Genomic DNA, 17,921 nt, shown 5'->3' on the forward strand with positions numbered 1-17,921 from the left:
TTTTAAGAATTTCTAGATTAATTTTGTTTTTAATTTTACCTTTGAAAAAGAAAGAGCTTCCTTCATTTATTTACAGACAATAAGTCAAATTAATAAAAACTTGAACAGCACTTGGAGGAGACCAGCCTGTTACGTTTTCAGATATCCTGAAGAGATACGGAAGAAGAAAATAATGTGCTTCAGTGTGAGATGGAGCTGCGCATGCGCGAGTGAAGTTTCCGCTCCTTGTCCGCCAACGTCGCCGGGGCTGATGTTGGAGCGTAATGGCGGCGCACCGGGGACCTTCTTCGAAATGGCTCTTTTCCCGGGAGCAGCTCGAAGATACACCATCTCGTCGTACCGGGGTGGAATCCGATAGAGAACTTTCCTATCGGCAGCAAGCCGCCAACCTAATTCAAGATATGGGCCAGAGACTTAATGTGTATCCTTTCTGATTCGAAGAAAAGCGTTTCATCAAGGAAATTAGCTCAGTCTATTTCCTGGAGAACCACTAGAATCAATATATAGTCTACCTAAAATAAATACATTTTCAAGAGGGCGGATTTATGTGTTAATTTGACGTTTAGTCACATTGACAAGTGTAAACACATCAGCATTTAAATGCAATTGTGGTCCTAGTCCACTATGATTATTGGAGCTTTTGAAATCATCATGGTAACTTAGCTAACACGCAGTGTTTTCAGCAAATAGACAGAGCCTTATGTGTGTGCTGCTTGGATGTGGCCTTGTCTTTGTGAGGCTAATGCTAGCTAGCTTTTTAACCGACGTGATAATGATGACTGCACGTTCATTGTTGGGTGTTCTGTATCTTGCATGACAAACTGGCGATTCCCACATCACGTCTAATTATTGTTTTAATACTATAGTTAAATTGCTATCTGCTCAACATCAATGTGATGGTTCTAGCTAATATTGACTAGGCTAGCACTAGTTTATACAATGTTACCAGTCACGCTACCGTTGATTTTTAATCTTCAGGTTAAAGCTAGCTAGCTAGCACTACGTTAGCTGATTGTTAGCTAGATTCAGCGGCAGCTAGGCTAGCTAGTTTCTTGGGCGTATCACATGCACACGTTTATTAAGATGTTGCGCCAATTAATAGATAATAACAAATCAGCCATCTTTTGCTGAACAACTGCATAATTTAACTAGAAATAAAAAGAATCTACTGCTAACGCTGTTGTTTCAGTGTTAGTGGGAGGTATTCGATGTCAAATTATTGAAGCGTTCTAAAATATGTAGTCTACGCAATCTGGCTAACTACTAGCTATCATATCAATTTTAACCGTGCGAATCAAGCAAGGATTACTGCACTAGCTAGATACTTTGACTAGTATGTTGCAAGCTAGCTAGCTATTTGACTAGCTACCTGGAGCATAATTAATTTGTGCAGTTGTAGTTGATGCGTTCCTTAACTTATGTTTACAGGTCTCAACTAATTATCAATACAGCAATTGTTTACATGCACAGATTTTATATGATTCACTCATTCGCCAAATTTCACAGAAATGTAAGTGATTGTTCTCATTTTACCTCATAATGACCCTCTAATTTTGCACGCTAATTTAAACTGATGTTAAATCAAGTCAAATTTTTTATTTGATGTCTCTACAGATAATATCTCAAACAACTTTATTCTTGGCTGCCAAGGTCGAGGAACAACCTAGGAAGCTTGAACATGTGATTAAAGTCGCACACGCCTGTGTCAACCCTCAAGACCCCCCTCTAGATACAAAGAGTAACGTAAGTGATTATGGGTGGGATATGTGCTTCATTACCAGTAAAGTTAAATGTATGGTCACCCTGACCACAAACCACAGCGACTGTAAAAAAAATAAAACCCTGCCCATTAATGGTTCATGTAAAGGGCAAATGTAGGTGTAACCATCTATTCCTGATAGAGACTGAAGGGGACATTCACTGGGAATTCTGCTCAGTGACCACTGTAGTTCCATTCCTTCTAGCGGCACAGTTTTGTGGAAATTGTGACATTTTGGCATCCACAATCTGTTCCCGATTCACACAAAATGTTTCCAAGTCAACCTTGGTCACGGAAATGTTGAAACTGTTTATAAATATATAATCTATTGAACTTCAGGCATACCATCAGCAAGCTCAAGAGCTGGTCTTACTAGAAACGATAGTACTGCAAACGCTGGGTAAGTTCTATGGAACTGTCAGTTTTGGAATCATGTTGTTTTGGGGCATAAATCTTGTTTATGTAGTTTTAACATCCTACTTTTACACGAGCAATGAATCGGTGTTAACATTGAGTGTTATTCATACATTGTTTATTGTTTTCAACGTGAAATTAGCTGGATACTTGTTTTTTTTCATATGGAATCCATCTTTACAGGTTTTGAAATAACAATTGAACATCCTCACACTGATGTTGTGAGATGTTCCCAGCTAGTACGAGGTAGAGGCTTCTTTCTTCACTTCTCATCATCTGTCTTGTAAAAACGACATTTCATAGCCATGTTGTATTGCCAGTCCATGACATCAATCTTTCACAGCAAGATGCTGAACCCTAACCTTTCTTTTGCCCTTTTTCTTGCAGCAAGCAAGGATTTGGCACAGACTTCCTATTTCATGGCTACCAACAGGTTGTTATCCTGTTCCCACTTGTTGCACTTGTGATGGCACACTATAGCTTCCTGTACTGCAGGGTCCCCCTTCCTGTGTCCAACGCCCTGTTTGCGCCAGGTTTCTGGGAAACCCTAAGGGTTGTACCGGCCAGGTTGCAGTGCGGTGTATTGTACAAGGGCTCAATGTTGGCACATAGGGGTTGAATGCACAATGTGAAGTGTAGTGGTGCTGTTTACCTCACGTTTGCTTGGTACAGAGTGCATATGTCAAAAAAACACAATTGGTAGCCTGAATATAGTTGCCACTAAAGATTGCAAAGATGTAAACTTAGAAGTTGTCCTGGTAAGTATGAAAGATATTAATTTAATTTTTGTTTATATATTTGTTTGACTAAGTTATAGGCTGAAATTAGTCCCCCTTGAAGAACTACACTGTAAAAGTTAAATGCCATCTAGTGACAGTTGACTAGTGACAATTGGAGACTTTAAGACACAGACCATGACCTGTTTTTTTTGACAATGTAAAAAAAGTTGTCAAATGGGAAGAAACACAAAACTTAAACAAAGACCAACCATCTAGTTTTGTATGTACATAAAATGGCTACACAACCTTTGCAGTCCAGTTTGGGGGCAAGAGCATTTCTTTACCTCAGTCTCAAATCCAGTAGTCTCAAAAAGTGGTGTTTCTCAATCTTATTTGGTGTAAAGACTTGTCTGTTAAGGTTTATTCTTTAGCATCCAAAATATAAAGTTGCAACTTATTTGTTTTTAGTTTTATCCTGTAACTGATGCATCATTACACACTCAGGGTTGAGAAACACTTTTATATTTGAGTTAACATGTGAATTCTATTAATTGATAGTTTGTTATATTATTTAGCTTTGGAGTTTTGATTATTTTCCACTTTGTTTTAGAAACAGCAGTTACACTGCCATGGATGACTATTTCGTAGCAATTGATCTCCAGCTGCAATATACAATGTCTGGACAGTGTAAATGACTTTTCAATGAGTTAAATACAATTGTGATCTTTTATAATGTGAATGGAGTCATGTTCGTCTGTTAAATGGCTATATGAATGTATATATATGAACAAGTCAGACTTGGCCAACAAGACCAATAATTCAGGACCATTTAATTAACCATTTATCTGAAAATGGCTGAACTGAAATGGGTAAATAGACAACAAAGCGGGAACTGTTATTTAACAGAATGGGACCATGTTCAGACATTGTACATTCAAAGAACAAGTGACCACCTAGAATTGTCATAAAGTAAAGTATCAAAGTTGATAAGGTAAGGGTGTGTATGTGTCAAGAACATAATTGTTTCTCGGAAAAGATGAATCATGTGACAGTCGGCCCTCACTTAAAGTCTCTGGTTGAGAAAGACTTGCGTATGACTGCGGTACTATGCATGCATGATGAGTGTATAATAATCATGTCACCTGCCGTTCAGTTTCCAGCCTTTGGTTAATGACTGTGTGTCTCCTTTGTGTTCTTGTCTCCTCTCTCAGCCTGCACCTCACCACCTTCTGCCTGCAGCACAAGCCCACAGTCATTGCCTGCGTCTGCATCCACCTGGCCTGCAAGTGGTCCAACTGGGAGATCCCTGTCTCTACTGACGGCAAGCACTGGTGGGAGTACCTGGACCGGAGCGTCACGCTGCAGCTGCTGGATGGTATGTCCCGCCGCTATACAGGCCGTCTCTCCCTGACGTTACTCTGGCTCCACTCATGGTCAGCAACGTGTCTCTAGGGTGTGTTGTATAGACGTGAGTCTGCGCCAAATCCTCGTCAACAAAGCTGTAGCATTGTGTTCAGGTCTTCTGTAGAAAATCAGTCAGATACCCTATCTTTATTCCACACCAGTAGTGATATCATCTCAAATATAGACACCCAAATTAGCAGTTTCCAAAGCGGGCCAGTCCAGTGATGGAGTTGTGTTTCGTCTGTGTAGAGCTGACCCACGAGTTCCTGCAGATACTAGAAAAGACGCCCAGTAGGTTGAAAAGGATACGAAACTGGAGGGTAAGTGCTGTCGCGTTGATTTGAAAAAGACCGATTTTCTTTTCCGAAGAGCAGTGATTTAAGCAGTTGTTTTGTGGGATGTCATTGAACTGATCTTGACCAACACTAACCCCATTCCTGCAGGCCACACAAGCTGCTAAGAAGCCAAAGACGGATTTCCAGTCAGGGGACAATGCCTTCCAGGGGACCTCCTCCATGGACAGCATTCCTGGTGTCACCAGCAATTCTTTTTTCCCCTCCACCTCCATGTTGGACTCTGGAGATATGCTTTCCCTGGACGGAGCAGGGGCGTCTTACGGCTCCTACCCATCTCTCGGAGACCCCTCCGACGCTTGCGGCTTCGACCAGGGTCCTTCTTTCCCTTCACTAGTCACCCATTCTAAGTACACCCCAAGTAAACACGAACATAAAGCAGGCAGTGGTGGCGAGAAGCACCCACAGCCCAGCAACCCCCCACCTTTCAACCGTCCTCATAAAATGACACTGGACAGGTACAGAGAGAAGCACGCTGCCGACCTGGCCCTGCATAATGGGCGTGAGGAGCAGCCGGGGGAAGTGTACCTGTCCCCCACTCCCTCCGGTCACCACCACCATCACCACCACCACCACAAGAAACGCTCGCAGCCCCAGCAGGCCCCTCCGGCGGGCGAGCGGAGGGACAAGGCCAGCTCGAAAAAACCCCGTCCTCCTCCGTCCTTTGCCGAGAATGGCAGCGCCAGCAGCGAAGAGCTCAAGATGAGGATCAAGGTGTCGTCAGAGCGCTCCCACACCGCCTCGGAGCAGGGCGGGGCCACACACGGCAGAGACAAGCACAAAGACCACTCGGGCCACCGTCACCCCAAGCACGGCCACTCCCACCCCTACGCCATGAGCGGCAACGGGCGAGGGGTGGCGGACGGGGCCACACTGGCCTTCCGGGGCCCCGCGGGCCACAGCAGCGACTCTGGTTCCAGCTCCTCCAGGAAAAGGGGCCACCCTGACAGCTCCCACAACCACCACCACCACTCTGCCAAGAGCAGCAGGAGCTCCAAGAATGCCGGGGGCTCCGCCCACTACTCCTCAGAGGGCAACCAGAGGACGGTGGAGAGACACGGCCACGATGGAACTAACGGAACGCTTGGCTCCAACGGCCAACACACTGACTACAAAGACACTTTCGACATGCTGGACTCTCTGCTAAGTGCCCAAGGGATGAACCTGTGATCCAGGGTCTATGGAGGGAGGCGTCAGATAGATTTAAGAATTAGGTTTTCATGATTTTAAGAAATGTGGAGTAAGGAACAAAAAATAATTTTATGACTTAAGTTATGTCAATTCCGCATCATCCCCAGTCCTTTCCTGTGTTAATTATTGAGTATCCTTAAAGGTTAGCCAGATTCGTACCACATACAGAGCTTTGAGCTTCCTGTTTGAGAACTCCAGGCGTGTGCCAGGTTTGGTTCTGTGATTGGGGGGGAAAAAATATGAAAAAGAGGATTTCAATTCTGTTTTAATGCAAGCCATCTTTTTATGTTGTTTTTAAGTGACGTGCATGTTTCAATCACAAAAGGGAAGAACTAGGCAGGTGATGGTTGACAGTTTAATGTTGTGTACATTTGTCTAGGTTACTGTTTTATTCCTTGAACAAAAAGAAAAAAAAACTCAGGTCTTGAAACTTTTTGATATGAGAAAGAATCTTCCTCTCCTTGGGTGTCCTGCCTTTTATCTGTGGAGATGTATAACGTTTGTCCATTGTTGCTAGGGACGAGGCTCAGCTTTAGTCTCCGGAGCTTGTGTCTTTGTCCACAAGAGGAGGGCACAAATTGTAGGTTTGTATGATGAGAGTGGGACTGATCTCACACTGCTAGTCGAGGCCATGTACTGTCTGGGAGTGTCCTGAAACTGCTCGTTGAGACAGCCTCCAAGCTTAAACGCAGACCATTCTAGAGCTATAAATGAAGTTTACGTAAAAAAAACAACAAAAAAAACTATCTGCTGTGAAGTGCATTTGAGATCTCAGCAAAATTGCAAAAAGCCTTGTGATTGTAAGTTGTCAATTGCTATTCAAAATGGTAAACGTCTAATTACCCATCTGAAAAGACCTCTGTATAAGATTGTATATAGGACTGTAGTTCAGAGTTATAAACAGTTGGCCCAGTCCAAACATTGTCATTCAGTGTATTATGAGGGCCTAAAGCAGACTTTCTGTATTGATGAACATATTCTTGATTTGTGTGCCGGGAGCCCTAATAAATGTGTAAAACCCAATTTTACACAACACAGGATTGTCTGATGTTGTCAATGTGAACCATGCACAGCTTCTTGAACAATTTCTTTTATCTCCACAAGGTGGGGATATTCCATCACTGGTTGGAGTACAGATGGTACAAAATGTTGGGTCTTTTAACCCTGTTGACTAGGCAGATATGTCTATGAAAAAGGCTCTGATTAATTACTCATGTCTGTATGCTGTGCTCATGTATAACAGTCAGAACTGACCATGTCCGGCTTCTCCCAGACTAGCCAGGTGCTGTTTTCGAGGCTCAGTTCACTCAGCAGAAAGTGCATGTGAGTCAGCCAAGGGATAAGCTAGTGCAAGTGTCTCCATGACAGTCACTGGTTATTTCAAAGAAGAACTGGACATTATTTTCTGGAGAGATGGCAATGCAGTCTTGTCAGTAAAGTTGAGGACATGAATTAGTTGAATGCAGAACTGGGTACTCAAAGAGCAAAGTTATACTATACTTTAATATTAAGTCAAGTCAATTTTTATTGATCCCACTAGGGAAAATGTGTTTGTCAACAGGTATTAAACCACATTCAATACATCATAAAATACTACATACACAGCATACGTGACACCACAGAATGACAACAAACAATACAGTTCAATGTAGTACATACTCAATAGAAATCATGTACTGTAGCAAGGAATTTAATATTTACTGTGTTTTGTCCAATTTGTCATGCATTTAACTGATTACAGTATCTTGCTCTCAAATATAGACTACTAAAGGCCAAATAAGTCATTCGCATGTAAAACGTAAGTGCCAAGTATCCAGCACAAGCGCAAATCATGTCTGGAAATGGAAGAGCACTTTCCACTATGATCAAATTGAGCTTCAAGCGTTGTACATATAAGAACCAAGGTCTCCATATCCCATGTGCACTGCAGTTCACTGAATATTTAAGGACTTGTTAATTAGGATAGGCTTTAACTGTACGTACATATAAAATTAAGCCAAGTCCATGACCCACTAGGAGCCAAACCCTGCTTAATAGTCTGCTCCCTTTCTGTTTGAACTTTCAGATCGCATTTAGCCCCCTCCAAGTTGGACGACTCTTCTGGTGGCCATAACTCCAATTACGGTTATTGGGGTGTCCTGGATTCCTGCTGACACCAGCTCCCGGAAGGATCCAGGCGTTAGCATGAGATAAATCCACAAGATCAGACGAGATCCAAGATGGATCTATCATGTCCTGATCCCTCCGGTATTCAAGTTATCCTTAGTTATTCAACATTATCCTAGCTACTTTATATAAAGAAAAAACACGGGCAATTGGACAAACTTTTTTTTTTTTTACAAAACTACATGCCCACATGGCATTAGCTGTCAGGGGGAAATGTCCTGACCATCAATTATTCACAAACTTCGACTTTTGAACTAATTATGGCACATCAGTGACCCATTTGAGTTGAACAGGGTTCTGATAGACATGGAGAGACTGCTGCTTTTTATTTTACGGTAGGTATGACGGAACGGATAGCCGAGGCTACCTACCGAAGACTAGCGTTTATATCTTGTCAGGTGCAGGCCCATGGAATGCTGGAGGGCGTTTCACCCACGCCTTCGAGTATTCGCCAGCGAAAACAAACATTGACTTATGTGCTCCGGTACCACCCAGACATTCTCAATCACACGCCTCTGTGGACACGCTTGGCTGGCCAGCGGTGTGCTTACTGCCTGGGTGGTTCGTTTGAAATTCAAGGCATCGCCTCCTCATTTATAACGAGGCGGAAGACCCTACAGTCTCACCCTTTCCTGGTTTAATTAGTCTGCGAGACGGTGGAGTGTTGTTCCCCAAGACCATCCTATTTATATTCTCTAAAGAGCACAGCTAATGGTTCCTCAAACTAAGGAGAGTTTTTTGTTTCATTATAGTCAGAATAATAACCCTTCCGTCTGGGTAAAAGGACACTTCAAAGACTGTAGATTTTGGTAAGCTTCTCACTGTGGTTTCTATTTTCTCCGCATACTGCATGTCCACTCGTATGTAAGAGAAGGCCTACACAATTTCGCCGTAGTTTACCATCAAAACAATTGACAATCAGAATAAGCTTCATATTGAAAACCACTGGATGTTTGATCAGCTTCAACAGAATTTGTAGCCTAGAGCGGGGCACATCTGATTGTTTGCTGCCTTCACCAATTGCAGCCTATGGCTGTGTTGTTCGGACACGGTCCTCATTAGATGCAAGTCATTGGCTGCATGTTCACTAGTGAGGTGACAGTCATGGTGCTAGGGTGTCTGACTGTCGCACGGGGGTGATGGAGGGGACCGCCTACCATGTTATACCCCAGTAATGATGTTGTCACTGTCCCTCACTTGCCTGAACTTTTATATGGCACCAACAGATGGGGAATGTGCATCGTTTTATTTTTCATAATATACAACCTTTAATTTTTGGTTCTAGCCTTGGGATTAAATATTTCAAGAAAGGTGTTAAACGAAACAGATTAGACCACAACTCCTCTTTTCACCACGGGCTTCGCTGAGTGATACCACAACGCATTTGGCAGCAACACATTATACTCTACCTACGCTACATTCTGGCAGCCCCAATTGTGCCATTCATAATTCGTTATTGGTTAATCACTGTCACAGGAACTGTAAACTCTTGGATGTAGTCCACCCCGAAACAATGCCTTATGGCACTCTAACTCCGGGACACAAGTGGTCATTGAGCCCCGCTCACTGTTATGAACACCAGGTGAGACAGAGCTACTCCAGCTCCAGCCTACATTAATCCACACAGATTGCGAAATGTCTGAATTATGCTAAGAGCCTTATCTTATTTTCCTTTGATTCCCCACTGTGGGAATTGATTGCGTTTTCGGAAATAATCCCTTGCATGCAATGCATTTTAGGGAACGATAGCGCGCCTTCTGAATAGATTTAGGATGCGAGAGAAGCCACTTCTAGCTCTGCTGAAAGAGCATTTACGTCCCGCTGTACATCAGATCATTCCTCCATATGACATTAATAAAAAAGGATGTAGCCTAAATAATTGTGTAATTTGATACACACATTAAATGGTGTGTGGTTCAGTGACAAAGTATACAGTGCCCAATAATTGTTTTTTTTGGAGGGTGAAAGTAATCCGATCAACAATTTTCTTTTAATAGATTAATTGGATCGCTTTTGACTGATAGTCCCCGATATCATTCCACTAAACACTTGGGTGAAAATGTAATTATAATGTGTATCCTGCAGTCAACCACTTACTGTATGTGCCTCCCTGGACCTGAATGATTATCCTGTCATCTGTCTCTCCAGACGATAAAAATGAATTCTGATATTGATATCTTGCAGTGATTTTTTCTTCTTCTCCATTATAGTCCCTGAAACAACAGCATCAATATCAACGTAATAAGCCATTGCCACAAGCTGCGTGTTGACTAGAGGAGAATAAAGCCACTACCCCTATGGATGTACCTTCCCAATGAAAGACACACACAATTCCATCTCTGATTACGGCCCTCTCAGTATGCTTCTGCACATCATCACCACCAACACTGTTGTTGTTTCTGCGTGCAAGGAGTTTGCCTAAAGCAAACAGGAGCGTCGTGACACGGCTCCAGGTTGCTCTTTACTCAACAGGGCCTCAGGGAGGGATTCGGGCGCATCCCCCCCCCAAGCCTCCACTCCACTCGATACAGCTCTGCCTGCCCTGTTATTAAAGTCCTCCAGTCTTCGTGTGTAATAAAGGAGCGAGGCGCGTGTGTGTTTATGGAGGAGGGGTGTGGGGGTGTGGGGGTGAAGGCAGCCAGGCGATGGCAGGTGTGGGCAGGGAGCTGGCAGCTGACAGGAGGCTGAGAGGCCGTGTCAGGAGGTGCTCTGTGAGATGTTCATTACTCCCAGGGTCCTGTGGGTTCAGACAGGCAGAGGGACAACAGCCTTATTAAGTGGAGACCTGGAGCACCCGTGGGGAGGGGGAGGGGGGGTCTCTCTCAGCCAGCCCCTCCCCTTTTGAGCGGGGGGGGCTGGGGGTTGTGCCTGGGAGGCTCAGGTGGGGTTGAGGGATGGGAGATAGGGCTACTGTAAGCATCTGCTTGGAGGTAGTCTGTGCTGCTTCTGTAGGCTACTGCACTTGTATGTGTGTGTGTGTGTATCTAGGCTACTGCACTTGTATGTGTGTGTGTGTGTATCTAGATGTTTGATGGGAATGGTCCGGCAACTAACACTGACGGATCGGTTCCGACAGCATTCTGAAACTAGAGTGAGATGTTGTTGAATAAATGGAGTTAGTGAGTGTGTGTCCATTCTCTAAAAGGAGGCTGTAAAAAGGATTCGATACTCTCCGCAATGCTGATTGTGAAGGTCTGTTTCCATAGTAACTTTCCACCACTTCCTCTCTCTCCAACCTCTATATTGAGTTAACTCCTTTTAGAAGAACACAGGGGGTTGCAGGAAGATGGATAGAACTGGCAGAGGGTGCACATTAATAACTCTTTGTTCTCACCGCAGGCAATGTATTTTCTATCTTCCTCTCCTGTTGAGTCTCTCCATTTCTTTCTCTGCCACCAAGCACAGGTCTTAGCATTGTCAGGCCAAGAACACTAATGTCTGCACTGCAAAGCGATGACTGACTCACTCATGAAAAGGAAACTAACAGTGAATCACTGAATGGGGTGAACATTTTAGTATTTTATTTCAGTCTACATTCCTCCATATACCTGGTAACCGAACACCTAAAAAAAAGCAACACTTAAAAAGAAAACAGTTGTTTGTGGGTTCCGCATAGATGCGAAGAATCTCATTTTTTTTCTCTTCTTCTTCTCTTCATGCGTTTTTCCAACCTTAAAATAGCCCCCGGTGTTTGAAACAAGCTCCGCTCAGCCTCTGAGCTAGATAGGCCCTTCATAAATCAAGCACGGCTCGCCGCTGACGGTTCGAGGGCGAGGAGGAATGCACGCCGCATTGTTTAGTTAAACGTCTTTCGACAAACTCAACAGCGACCCTGAAGCAACAGCCTCTGTGCTAACTCACTCAATCACCTCACCTGAACTTGATCATAAGACAAGGGGAAGCGACGGCTCAGCAAGCCTTCACGTCAGGAGAAGAGACGGTGTCTTCCCCGGTGACACCATGTCATTTCTTGATGAAGAACCTGCTGATGTCAGAGGCAACCTTGGAGGCCGACAGTCCTCTTCTCATCTGGCTGCGCTCCTTGGCCTGCTGAGCAGTCCTCTGGAAAACCAAACAGAAATATATTTGTATTTCCATTGATCCATTAAGTGCCCGGGCCAAATGTGCAGCTGAGTTTGGTGTTAGATGTCCAGAAGGCATTTCTCTATAGCACACAAGGGCCCACAGCTTCTAGCTAATCTACGATTACAGGGAGACCCTACTGGCTCATACAGACGGCTTTTGTAGGTTGTAAATTGCTGCATGCTTTCTTTCTGGACTAAACAGTCTCTAATTGAGAGACACAAAGCAGACCCCAGAGGTATGGAACTGTCATACACTGTCTTGTCAAGAAGGAACATAACATGGGGCAGAGTGAGAGTGCATGTCTGTGTGTGTGTGTGTCTGTGTGTGTGTGTGTGAACAGGCGGGGTAGCATACAGATCTGTGGCAGACAGTGCAGAGGGTCTGGAGGTTGTCCAGGGAGCACTGCCCCCCTCCACTGTAGACTGGCCGGATGTGGTCCACCTGCCAGAAGTGGCCCTCCACTGGGTTACGGATCATCTCATTTAGCTGGACACACACACACGCACACACACACACGCACACACACACGGTCAAATGGACACACAGAAATATCTCAAGGATGGTGAGATCATCTTATATCATCTTAGGGCATTATACCTACATCAAGATGATCAAGTCAATGACGGCATCATTCGAAACCATAGAGCAGGTTCCCCAAAAAGCCCACTAAGCCCGCCTGCAGAAAAACTAATGATGCGACCAACTGAAGCACCGAGGACTTCTGATTGGTGTTGCTTAATGTTCTCTCCTCCTCGTGTAAGCAGCCCAGCTACTGCAGGGCCCCTGGCTGACCTGGGGGTTAGGTACAGGCCTGGGAGAGGGACTGACAAGGCTCTAATGTAGCAGAAACCAGCAGGAGGGCACAGGGGGAAGGAAATCACATGCCTGACTAAAATGGTGGCATTTCAATCAGAGTTGTATTTTTTTCTTCTTCTTCTGTTAAGATGGAAGAAAAGCCCCTGGGGATGCAGCCAGAGATTTCAGCCGGAGAAATCAATCTCCATATTTTGTGTGTGTGTGTCCCTCTCTCTTTCTCTCTCATCATAACCCAGGGAGAAAGAGAGATACTCAAGCAGGCAGGGAAAAGCAGTGCTCATGAGCTGAGTTGCTATCTCCCTGCATCCCCTCAGGTCAATACCCCCCCACCCCACCCCGGCTCCACCCCAACACTCGAACGCACCGCCCATGGAATTTATTACCAAGGGGCTATGGCCAGGTCTCTGCAAGGCCCAGTTAGCCTAAATCCGCCCATTGATTCGCGAGCCGTTGCTGCTGGGGGAGCTTTGCAGGAAAATGGCAAACCAAATCAAACAGGCTCTCGGCAGCGCTGAGCTTGTGGGAAAAATCAATGCGGGGATCTGAGAGGCACCGGCAATCCATTTACCCTGAGCCTGGATGAACCTGTGTGGCTGGGCTTGGACACACCTCCTCCTCCACCCACCCACACACACACACTACCCTTTCCCCTCACAAACACACTGTCCTGGATGTGAAGCGCTGCCATATCCGCATAGCTGCCTGTCTCCGGAGAGACAACATCCTATGCTGATCGTTTATCTCCTCTGAGCACGAGGCGGCTCCAGAGTGGGAGAGAGGGGGAGATAATGACATTTATGTACCCCCACCCCAACCCTTCCCTGGCTGTGAGGACCACTCTACCTGCCTTACGTGTGCTCTTAATAGAGTTAGCTATTTATAGTGGGCAAAGTGTGTGTGGGAGGGACTGTATTTCTGCCTGGACGTGGTAAGTGGGGACCCACCTGTTTGAGTGACAGCTGCTCCAGCCAGGTTCCCTCCAGTATCTCCTTCCTGTGGGAGGGGGGGGCGTCCCGCACCCTCAGGTACAGCTGGTGGGCCTGCAGGCCGCAGTGCTGACACACCCCCTGCTCCGTCTGCAGCACGCGGGCCCTCATGTAGGCCTGGCTGGAGCGCAGCTGGAACTCCTCCTGGCAGGCCTGGCTGCAGAAGCGGGTGTCGGCAGAGGCCCCCTCTGGAACAGGGGGGCAGGCCTTCTGGCAGAGCAGGCAGAGGGGCACCCCCGCGCTGTCCACCGCCTGCAGGTACCCCGGCTCGGAGGCGTCCCCTGTGGGAGGAGCTGGAGCCTCACTGTCTCTAGGGGGGGGGAGAGATGAGGAAGTACAGGTCAACTCTGAGGACCTCATAGTCTGCTTATAAAACTACAATTGCCCACGGGTAAAGTAAAACAGTTCACAGGAATGTCACATCTAGTACTGTATATTTGCATTTCCAAGCTGTCAGTGGGGCATATGGTGTGTGTGTGTGTGCGTGCGTGTCTTGGCAGAGGAGGGCTGCACAGTCTGGGCGGTTGCCACAGTGCTCCAGTGGGGTCCTGCCAATGTGTTTGGGGACAGATGGACCCCGCTCTCCTCGGCACCCCTGTGGTCCTCAGCAGGGCTCACAGGCCCAGAGAGACTGCTGCGGTTGCCATAGCAATGTTCTCATCCGGTGAGCTTAAAATAGTTCTCTTTGACGTTAGACCTGACTTGGTCAGGTACTGCAGAAGTTAACCCCTCCAGCACCGGCCAACCAATGTACCTCTCTGGGACAGCGGGGGGCGAAGGCTGGGGGCCGGGGGGGGGTGAAGCCTGGGGGGCAGATTTCCTCCTGGAGAAGAAGCGCTCGGTGGCGATCACACGGACGCTCCCGCCCTCCTGCTGGGCCCTGCTGAGGGAGGCCTCCGCCACGTCCTCCCGCCTCAGGTACCTGAGGAGGAAGAGGAGGAGGACACATCAAAGAGGAGCGAGTGCTGGGTGAGGAGGAGGAAGGAGCACCAAGGTGGGGGTATGAGTTCCTTGGCTTCAAAGCCGTTGGGCGGATGAAACGAGCAGGATGACATGAAAGCCGTTGGTGGGGTGGGGGTGCGAGCCGCAGTAGGGATTCTAGAGGCCGGTTGATTCCCACTCGGCCATTCAGTGGTCATCAAGACTCTCTTCTCTACACCTCCATCAGCTTCATCCTGTTTCAGTCTGGTTTACCACTGTCATAACGTGCTGGGTACACATGCATTAGCAGTCTGTAACTCTATATACGCATTACCTAAATGTGGAGCAGTGTTTATTTCTGAGAGTCAATGGGACAGTCATGATTGGCCCTGATTAAAGTATAAATCTAACAGCTGTCGAATCAGCCTCACTGATTTCCCCCAGACTCACTTCTTGATTGAGTTTAGACACTAAAACTTGTCTCAGGTGTGTTTGATTGGGTAGAGCTGCCCCCCCGTCGATCCTCCCACTGACCAGCGAGCCTAAACGCTCCCTATCGGCAAGCTCAGAGCCCACACTAAAAACCGTCTTAATTGCTGACACACAAACACACACACACACACACTTCTTTGTAAAAACACTCACTTGCTAGGGGTTTCTCCTCCCCTCTCTCTCTCCCCCACACACACACGTATGCCAGCCCGCCGGCCGGCCAGCCATGAGCCTACCTTTTGGTGCTGCTGTGTCTGCGCTGGGTGCTGGCCAGCTCGTCCAGGGCCAGGATGGGACTGTGAAACAGCTGACCGCTCCGACGCACCAGCCTCTGCTTCATGGCTGTCAGAGTAGTCCATTCCCTCACAAACCTCAGCACCTGGACACACAACACACACACACACACACACACACGGCTGTTCACGCTGCTAGCACGTGTCACTCCCAGCGGACAAGTAGCATGTCTGCCTCTCTTTCTTGGAGCAGGACCTGCTGTAGCCTCGACTATTTGAAGCAGGCTGCTTGGGGTCCTCCGTGCCTGGATGTGCTTCAGGTCTGGTGTCTTGTCTGTGTTCTCGGCGCTCCCTGGCTGTGATTAGCGTCACTGGCAGCTCCTGCTGAGCAGGTATGGCTTCCTGCTAATGCAGCAGATGCTAGCTCAGCCCCAGCACCAAGGCCGGCGGCGGCGATAAGGTGATGATCCTCCTCGTTTAACAACACCCATAAAACAGCCCCCCCCCCCCCTCCCCCCCCTGAAGCGGTAAAACCGGACATCTGTTGTGCGGCGGTAATCTGCCGCAGTCCATTTCGGTAGTATACTTCCACCAGCTTCGTCTTGACATTGTTACAACAGCGTGGCTAGACGTGCCCTCGTTCCATCTGTTTTAGATAGCCCCCCTGCAATGTGGTTTGGTTTCAATCCCCCCCCCCCCACACTACCAGAGACTGAAGCCCACCTGGCTGCTGTTCTCTCTGCGTCTGAAGGCCAGCGGCAGGTCCTCCCAGTTGTCCAGGCTGATGTCCAGGGGGATGAAGTTGCAGTTGAGGGGAGCACCATCCTGTGTGGGGGGGGGGAGGAGGAAGTCAGGAGTAGGTGGGGGTGGGGGACGGACGGTTGAGTTTGGTTCACATTGAGCTGATTTCAGAACATACATGGGGGTGACTGTAAAGTGATCCCAGCACAAATGGCTACAGGGATTACCCCACCTCAACACGCTTAAACAAGAGTAACACAAGCTGGGAAATCACAGGACAACAATGCCACTGCAGCTCCGCGGGGGAAAGAGAAAGACATTTGACGTGGAATTCTGTGAGCGAGAGACTTGTATAATATTTCTTTGGGGTTTCAGCCGCAGAGATAAATCCTGGTGGTGGGCTGGGTGAGTGGTGTCGGATTTACTGGAACTTGACAGGATTCAGGCTCTCGCCTCCTTGGCTTTGATGGGTATTATGTGAAAAGACGACTGATGTCTATCTTTAGTGACACCATAGTGATATTTCCACATTGGAATTGTGCGGGTGTGGTGTGTGTGTGCGAGGGTGGTGCTTAGTGTGACGGAGAGTGTGTTGGACAGGGATAGATGGTGGTGGTGGTGGGAAGGTGTGAGCTGGGGGGGGGGGGGGGGGGGGGGCGGGGGTAGTGCAAGTGATGAAGAAAGTGTTTTGTCCGTCTCTTCATAAACGGAGTGACTAAGTTCAGTTGAGTTCTGGATTTTAACAAGCATTATCAATCTGCAGATTGGGAGAGAAAATCAGACCTCTGACAATTAATGACAACACAACACCAGGCTTAGGTCTCAATCAAGTCTCTCTCCGCTCTGAAGGACAGAGGACCGTCTTTTATAGGGCACAAGAATGTACATTTATTCATTTAGCAGACGCTTTTATCCAAAGCGACTTCCAAGAGAGAGCACTATCTATGTAAACATAGATATATGTTCATGAGCACTATCTATGTAAACATAGATAGTGACAGTCAGGCAGTAATGACGTTACAACAGTCTCAGAGAAAGAGATTCACAGCTCCCAACACATGACCACTCAGACTAGAGAGGTCATAGTTGGAGCTCTCCTTGTAGTCATGACAAGGAACATTTAGCCAGTACTTTCTCCTGATCCTGAACATCTATTAACTCTGACACAATCTACTCTTATTAATAGCAAGCTTACATGACAACATACTAACTAGTATCCAATGACTAGTTCTATTGATTAGTGAATAATGTAAGCACACAGGAAATCGCGATTTCTTCCACACAAGGAAGACCAAAGCCTTTGTGCAGACAGTGTGCATGAGAGGTGGTACCTTGGTGTAGAGGTAGACCCTGTCTGTATTCTTGCTGGTACAGAACTTCAGGTTGGGGTAAAGAGGAAGACTGTCCGAGCTGTCCCCCTCAGTCGGACTGGACGCACACACTCTCTCTGTCTGGGCTGCGGGCGAGGAGAGAGGAAGAGGGAGACAGAGGGATGGAGGGGGGGGGAGGGGGAAAGGAAGAGCGAGAGGGCAGGTCATTACTGTCTAGACCGAGGCCCCCCAATCAAGGCGACCGCAGGAAAAGGTCAGCCCGCTGGGAATGAGACAGTGGCGGCACAGCGAGGTGCCTTTTGGATGATG

The 17,921-nt window shown here is 46.9% G+C and overlaps 2 protein-coding genes across 8 annotated transcripts in view; one reads left to right on the plus strand and one right to left on the minus strand.

Annotated features, from left to right (window-relative positions):
• The window catches only part of zranb3 (zinc finger, RAN-binding domain containing 3), a 36,079-nt gene that overhangs the window by 1,330 nt on the left and 16,828 nt on the right, over positions 1 to 17,921 (minus strand). For 2 of the 6 annotated variants that reach the window (XM_084667547.1, XM_084667545.1), the window contains 7 exons: positions 17,613 to 17,737; positions 16,264 to 16,365; positions 15,544 to 15,686; positions 14,649 to 14,816; positions 13,853 to 14,204; positions 12,447 to 12,578; positions 11,513 to 12,068 (listed from right to left, as the gene is read on the minus strand). In XM_084667547.1, the coding sequence (XP_084523673.1) occupies positions 11,970 to 12,068; positions 12,447 to 12,578; positions 13,853 to 14,204; positions 14,649 to 14,816; positions 15,544 to 15,686; positions 16,264 to 16,365; positions 17,613 to 17,737 (1,121 nt within the window). In that variant the 3' untranslated portion in view covers positions 11,513 to 11,969. The other 4 variants (XR_014724719.1, XR_014724718.1, XR_014724717.1 and 1 more) reach the window with 4 other exon arrangements.
• LOC146260848 (cyclin-T2-like) lies at positions 103 to 6,878 on the plus strand. Of its 2 annotated transcripts, none has more exons than XM_084667548.1 (9): positions 103 to 421; positions 1,429 to 1,510; positions 1,615 to 1,743; positions 2,099 to 2,159; positions 2,357 to 2,419; positions 2,561 to 2,606; positions 3,503 to 3,579; positions 4,104 to 4,267; positions 4,740 to 6,878. In XM_084667548.1, exons 1-9 carry the CDS (start codon positions 264 to 266, stop codon positions 5,817 to 5,819), a joined length of 1,860 nt encoding a protein of 619 aa, XP_084523674.1. In that variant the 5' UTR covers positions 103 to 263; the 3' UTR covers positions 5,820 to 6,878. The 2 variants fall into 2 exon arrangements, with proteins under 2 accessions (XP_084523674.1, XP_084523675.1); XM_084667549.1 differs by lacking the exon at positions 3,503 to 3,579 and adding an exon at positions 4,546 to 4,616.

Source organism: Hypomesus nipponensis, chromosome 12, assembly GCF_054491055.1.
Source record: "Hypomesus nipponensis isolate SF chromosome 12, ASM5449105v1, whole genome shotgun sequence".
NCBI lineage: Eukaryota > Metazoa > Chordata > Actinopteri > Osmeriformes > Osmeridae > Hypomesus > Hypomesus nipponensis.